The sequence below is a fragment of the Phalaenopsis equestris genome, unplaced genomic scaffold (genome assembly GCF_001263595.1).
Source record: "Phalaenopsis equestris unplaced genomic scaffold, ASM126359v1 Scaffold000656, whole genome shotgun sequence".
Classification (NCBI taxonomy): Eukaryota; Viridiplantae; Streptophyta; class Magnoliopsida; order Asparagales; family Orchidaceae; genus Phalaenopsis; species Phalaenopsis equestris.
This window is the reverse complement of record NW_018165096.1, coordinates 50,091-57,498: the sequence shown is the minus strand read 5'-3', so window position 1 is coordinate 57,498 and position 7,408 is coordinate 50,091. Positions and strand designations below refer to the sequence as shown.

General features: G+C 39.7%; 1 protein-coding gene across 1 annotated transcript in view; it reads right to left on the bottom strand.

Moving 5' to 3' along the window:
- LOC110030103 (TORTIFOLIA1-like protein 3) overlaps window positions 1–7,408 on the bottom strand; it is a 57,097-nt gene that overhangs the window by 2,367 nt on the left and 47,322 nt on the right. Inside the window, 5 exon segments of the mRNA XM_020732673.1 lie at window positions 931–1,439; window positions 1,533–1,635; window positions 1,783–1,957; window positions 1,959–2,143; window positions 2,146–2,626. Coding sequence (XP_020588332.1) covers window positions 931–1,439; window positions 1,533–1,635; window positions 1,783–1,957; window positions 1,959–2,143; window positions 2,146–2,626 — 1,453 coding nt within the window.

Sequence of the window (7,408 nt, the reverse complement as noted above, 5' to 3'; positions counted from 1 at the left end):
TATATATATATATATATATTTATATATAAACTTGATAAGTAGTTTTTCGAGCCAAAACGAGCCGAACACCAACGAACACATCTTAGTTCGTGTTCGGCTCGTTGACTTATCGAACGAAATTAACGAGCCAAACACGAGCTTATTAACGAGCCGAACACGAGTTGTTAGCGAACAACGAGCCATTTTGACAGCCCTAGCGGCAATTGAGATGAGGCGACCCATAATGGAAAGGGTTAGAGCAAGTGCTATATTTTTATTTTGTTTTCATATTATGAATGGTATATGCGTAAATAGTGAAAATTATGTATTAAACATATAAAGTTTATATTTTAATTGATAATTATGTAAATCCATCATTTAATTTTTCTTTTCATGTTGCAGGTAGGGGTGTAAATGAGCCGAACAGAGCCCAGACTCAGCTCGTGTTCGGCTCGTTTATATTTCGAGCTCAAAAATTGTGTTCATGATCGGCTCGTTTGCTTAGCGAGCCAAACACGACCCGTACACGAACACATAGTCGTTTTGACAACACTAATCATGTAGTCATAAGATGTTAAGGATTGGGGCAAGATTTAAAAATTATTGTTTATATTAAAACATCATTTAAATTTAATTTAATAAATTTATTTTATTTTCTTAGCTAATACTTGATTATAAATCTTTGTAATTTTGTAGTTAATTAATTTTTTTAAAAAATACTTCCCATCAAATATATATATTTTGATTAGTAGCAAAATGAGTCGAATACGAACGAACAAATCTTTAGTAGTGTTGTTCGTGTTTGACTCATTAACAACTTAGAGAAGAAGCCGAACAAAAGCTTCTTAACGAGTCAAAATCAAGCTCTTCTCGAACAACAAGCCCTTTTGACAGACCTAATTGCAGGCCAACAAGATACAGTAAAAAAGCTGATAAAGAAAAAAAAAATACCTGGAGAAGATCTAGTAGGCTGGACTGCTGCTTCTCGATCTGAACTAGCTGCATCCGAATCAAAAACAAATCACTCTCCTTCTGTTCTGCCATCAGCTCATCACCAGTTTCACAACTCATTTCCGAGCTCCCATTCTCCTGCAATGGCATCACTCTAATCCCAGACTTCATCCCATCCATCTTCTTCTCCTCACAGTTCCTCTCAAAAAGCACTCTTCTGGTTTCCAGCTTAGATCTTCCATTGCCATCTCCATCAGCTCTTCCTTGCTCCCCAAGCTTCCCGCCATTGATCTCCTTGATTCCTTCATCAGGTAGAACAGAGATCTCAATCCTCCAATCTGAATTCTTCTTCGCTTGATTCATCCTCCTTAACAGAGCCGAATTTAGCTTCAGGTCACTGCTTAAACGAACAGCATTCTTTGCAGAAGAAGGAATTGGAGTTGCAGTAGGAGGAGGTGATCTGCTGCATCGTTCCCTGCTTGTGGGAATTCTAACATCATTTGCATTCTCTGTAAAATTCAAAAATAGCATCTTGAGATATAAAAGAATGCTAAATCTAAAACTAAAATTAGGAACGGAAAAGATGAGGATAAAGTTAGCACCTTTGAGAGAATTTAACTGCAATTCAGATGGATTCGGATCCCCGTCAGGGATTTCCTTCCACACCTCCATCATCCGGTTTATCGAATCCCTCACAATCTTCACCTGCATTTGGAAAGAAGATCTGATAAACCAGAGTACGAAAAATTGAGATGAGAAGGTATAAGATTTAGGATGCATTAATTTTGATTGTGATTGAGTTCAAAAACTGCTGTGAGAAATCTAGTGTTTAAAATTTTATGTTTCAGAAACCTTATCATAACGCCGGGCTTCAAATGAAACAAGGTAAGAGGACTTGAACCCTGCAAGGCGATCTTTTTCTGCAACAGCGAGGCGAGTGAGCGCTTCGACCGCCGCTTTTCGGGCAGCCCAGTGCTCGCTCGCGAGAAACTCCACGAGACAGGGAAGGAGGGATTGAAGCGCGGCGGGAGGCTCCGCCGCCGGCGACCGCGCTGCCGAGCAGCGTCAGAAGTGCGGGCTTCGCTCTGAAAGCAGGGCTTCTAACCAGCTTCACCAAGCGAGGAAGAAGACGATGGATATACGCAGTTACATCATTATTCGCCGGGGCGGTTTCATCCAATGCTGCGGCGAGGGAGTAAGCAGCTGCGGATTGAGGATTTGAGGATTAAGATCCTGATAGTGAAGAAGAGCGTCGGCAAGTGGGCGGAGAATGGAGGGGATTAGAACGGAGGACGGCGATGCAGAGGCGAGGGAGCGAACGGCGTCGATCAGAGCGATTCGAACCGAGGAATCTGGATCGCGGAGGCGGCGGAGAGCGGCGGAGAGGATGCGGGGGAGATGGGGGGAGAGTAAGGAGGGAGGGAGGGAATGAGCGAGGAGTGAGAGGAGCCGGAGGGAGTGGCGGCGGAGAGGGGTTTTATCGGTGGAGCGAGTTTCGGCGACGGCGGAGATGAAGAGAGGGAGAGTGTCGGCGGTGAGGGTGCGAGCTATGGAGTCGAGATCGGCGGCGGGCGTGTCGGACAAAGGTGGCTTTTTTAGTATACGGGATTTCACAGGGGAGCTAAGGAGGAAGGAGACAAGGCATACTCGGGGATCGAGTTGTGGTGGGAAGGAGGTAGAGCGGTTGGATGATGAGCTGAGTATTGCAGAGTGTTTCGAAAATAAGAAACCGGAATGACGGGCACCGGGAAAGGGAGAAGGCAGAAGAGATTTATAATTTATTGTTATGATTGTATTTAAAAGGTTTCTTATAAATTCATGTATAAAAATTTAAAATTTATATTTGTATTTGTAATTATATGATGTTAAAAGATAAATTCAATTTTTAACAGTTTGATAATAATGATATTTTTTTTAGATGCTAAAACAAATATTTAAATGCAATAGATATCAATATGAAAGTGTACATATAAAATGGTTTCAAAAAATCAAATTTATTTGATTTATTTTGAAATTAATATTATATATGTTGAATCCAAGTGTGTCCGGGAGACTCTTCTAAGAAATATAAGGATGAGAGAAAGAGAGCGAGAGAGGGGAGCAAAAGCACAGTAAGCGTAATTTTTAATTATGAAATGAAACTCTTATTTATAGAAGTGAGTCAAAGTACACTTACATGTTGCACCACTAAAGCACATAGGTATGACTAGGGTATTTCAATGTGTACATAAATATGGCCCGTGGGGCTCATGAATATGGCTGAGCGGCTATTCGACCAGGCAACTGGGCGGCCATTAGATCGAACAACTATTTTGTCGGGTGGCAATCAGACCATGAAGGGATGTCAATTCGAGTCAATGAGTAGGGTTTGGGTTTGACCCGAAAATGACATGACCCGAATAGTCAACCAGACCCCTCCCCAAAAAAAAAATGTGTTGAAAACTATGACCAAAAATCGACCAGAACCCGAGCTTGACCTGCTAACCCGAACTCGCCCCGAACTTTCTTGCTTTACTCGGGTCGGTTTGGTTTGAACGGGTCATGTTTGGCTTTCAACTTCAAACCAAACTGACCCGAATAATAAGAAGGTCAAATTCTAGGACACGTACCCGACTCGAAAAATATTCAGGTCTAACCAGGATATAAGAAGGTCAAATTCTAGGACACGTACCCGACTCAAAAAATATTCAGGTCTAACCAGGATTTTTTGACTCGAGTCTGAGTCGTGTTGGCATGTCGGGTCAATTTTTGACACATATAAGGTTGGGCAGTAGTGAGGCTGGGCAACAGTTAGGCCAGACGACTGCTTATTAAGGATCCATGTTAACCGCTCAGGATTGGAAGGACCCATTTTACCTTCTTGGTCTATCCGGGTTGAAAGGCAACAGCTTCATCAGAATTAATCTGATTCAATCGCTTCTTAAAGGATGAACTACTCTTTATTCATCTGAGGTGCTCTGTCTTCCCAGTTTGTGTGGGTTGGTCGGCTAGGCATGTGGTTTTGGGTCATCCTTGGTAGGCCCCGCAGGGCCATGTCATTTCCTTCGTCATTCGTGAGATATCTTTGTGATACGTGTTCACATTTTTATGATGTATGTATTAAATTTCTCTGATTCTCTTGTTTCTTAATAGTGATTGTTACGATAAGATCAAGAGAATCTAGCATTTTGAAACAAGTTTGTTTTGTTCATGACTATTTTATGCGTAATTAATAATTACTTCTTGATTTTTGTGCCTAAAAATTATTATAAGTGCGATGTTGGAATGTGTCTTTCAAGCATTCTTTCATATTCATCATTTGTCTCCTTAGTGGTGTTGAGTACGGAGGGTGGAAAGTTTTCGAAACCCGTTGGTGAGGAGGTTTGAGCATTAGTGATCTAATTCATGAAAAAGAATGTGAGTTCAAGCTGTGCGATTGAGCGACCTGAAATGAGAGTTGTACCTAAGATGAGGGCCCCCAACCCTGTGATAGCAGTTGGATCCTCTGACTCAAATAACAGCCGCTCTGTAAAGGGTTCTTTGATGGCGAAGGGTGGCTTTCCAGTGAAGAAACATCGTGTGACTAGAAGGGGCTGTCTAGAGGACTATGTGTTGGGCCAAACTGCTTCTCCTTCAATCTTTTTATAGTTGAGGGAGAGACGGAGTCGAGAACCCACCTTTGAACGCTGACCTCTAGAAGTACAGGCGAAGGATGAGCAGAGAGTTGCTCCTGACCCTTTAGTGACTAATGCCTCTCTGCCCACTTCTCATCCTCAACCGACGGGAAAGGAGATTGAGGGAGAAATGCTCTCCTTTACTACCCCTGATCTAAACAAAATGATGGGCTCATCCTCTGGCAAGGGTACTAAGACTTTTCCACTTGTTGAGTGAGGAGCTCTTGAAGTTAGCATCGCAGTGGATTCCAAATCTGATGAGTCGGCCATGATCTAAAACAACTTAGACTGACCTTGGCCAAAAATTTCTAACAAAATACTTCCCTCCATCTAAGGCTGCCAAGCTTAGGAATAATATCACTTCGTTCACCCAAATAAATGGAGAGTCAATTTATGAGGTTTGGGAGAGGTTTAAAGAACTACTGAGGAGGCATCTACACCATGTCTTCCCATAGTAGCAGAATATCCTGAGCTTTTACAATGGGCTTGTAGGTTCCCTTAAGTCCTTTATAGACACTATAGTTGGGGGTCATTAATGTTCAAACCTTACGAGGAAGCTTATGAGTTGATAGAGGAGATGACAACCAACAATTTTTCAATTCTGAGAGAGCCACGCCCCAAAAAGTTGCTAGTGTGCACAACACCGATGTTCTAGCTATCTAGTCACCAAAGTAGTTGTTATTTCTAAGAAATTAGACATTTTTTGGGTGAATTCTATGCAAGGATCTCCATTAAATCAAGGGATGATATATGGATCAGTGTTAGATTCTAGCATGACAACTTTAGAGGCTATAAATATCATAGGAAACCAAGCTAATAACCCTTATTCAAATACCTACAGCCCCGGCTAAAAAAACCATCCAAACTTCCAATGAAGCGACAACAACCAAGATGTATGAAACCAACAGTGGGGGAACTCTCAAGATAACAATGTAAGCAATTTGAACAACCAAGGAAAAAACCTTCCAGAAGCAACCATACCCACCATGATTTTAAGCCAATACCCAGTCGATATATAAAAAGTCACCCTGGGAGGAGCTAATGATTTAAATGGGGAACTAGTTATAAAGTCAGTCTGCACTTATTTAAAACATAGAAAACCAATTATGTTGTATTTCTAATACAACATTCAGAGCAGTAACTGTCAGAAAGTATCATCGGGTCTCCAATATATTATGTTTGGATTATGTCATTGTGCAATATTTGAGATACTTAATTACCATATACATAAGCTACTTCGTTACGCAACAGAGCCACCTAAATGCTTCATCACTCAGCATAGTCCACTAGAACACGCCATTACACCACAAAGTCCACCAGAATACTTTGTTTCTCAATAGAGTCCACCAGAATACTTCATTATTTAATAGAGTCCACCAAAAAATAGCAAGCAGGGGGCAGTGTACGTCAACGACCAGCAAGCAATAGTTGACGGTGGTCGGCGGCTACAGAGGCCGAAATTTATTGTTGAATCTATAGTCTATAACAATACTAGGATTCAACTCCTCTTCCCCCTTCAAGTGAAGAAATAAGCTCTATTTATAGGCTCTAGGTGATGAGCATTTTAGCCATTTATCGAATGACTTCCCCAACCACCTCATTGAATGAACCATATCAGCCCCCTTTGACCATATGAGACCTTTTAATGATTTGAGTTCTTTAAGGACCTTCGAATTAAATGAGCATAGACTAGCTGGATTCCACTCGTTAAGACACTCGAATTGATAATAAGTACATCAAATTTGAACTTTCTATGACCCATCAATTAATGATTTGGAGCCTCCAAATTGCTTTAATAACTTGATTTAGACTTGATTGGACTCAAATTAAACAAGTTTTGGTATCATCATGTTCATATTATCGAGTCGGTCAATCTAACACTTTCTATGACCCATCAATTAATGATTTGGAGCCTTTAATAACTTGATCTAGACTTGATTGGACTCAAATTAAATAAGTTTTGGTACCATCACATTCATATTATCGAGTCGGTCAATCTATTTATAAGCTAGCTTAAATCGACGCTTTGCATGTTCTTTAATTTGAATGGGAAATTTTTTAAAAAAAAAATACCTCATGATTCATGTCAAATATCTTAAGGTTCCGATCAAATGATAAAATTAATTTGTGATTTTATATCAGATTAATAATGAATTTAATTAAACTAATTTTTTGTTTCAAACAATAAACCAAAAAAAAAGCTTGCTGCACGGCCATTAGGTGAGCTAATAAATTATATTAGACATGAGGTAATGGATACTTTTAATGTATTTATTCATCAATTATTCCTAAAGTGATAATGAGTTTGGTGACTTTGGTCAAGCCAAATTTGCTGTAAAAATTACTTTGAGTGGTATGTATGTAAATATTTCTTTTTTTATTCATATCTCATTTTTTTTAAAATATTTATCATGATAAAAATTAATTTACATTTTTGACCGTATAATTTTATATTAAAATTCTAACTGCTGGGCAAGTTAAAAGTTGCTTTCTCATTGACTTTCAACTCAAATAATGATTAATGCCGGTTGCTTCTTATGTTAATGTCGGTGCATTTTATGATGATTAATTAATAAGGTGTGTATATATATATATATATATATATATACACAATGATGATGATTTTTTATGTGATTTGAAAGATTTTGGTAGTATAAATATAGGTGTTTGATATGCAAATTCATAGGAATTGAGGGGTTTGTATGTAGGGCTGTAAACGAGCCGGGCTTGAGCGACCTCAGGCTTGGCTCGTGCTCGGCTCGTTCGAAGTAGCTCGTGTTCGAAATCGGCTCGTGAACAGTGTGTTCATGTTCGGCTCGATTTAA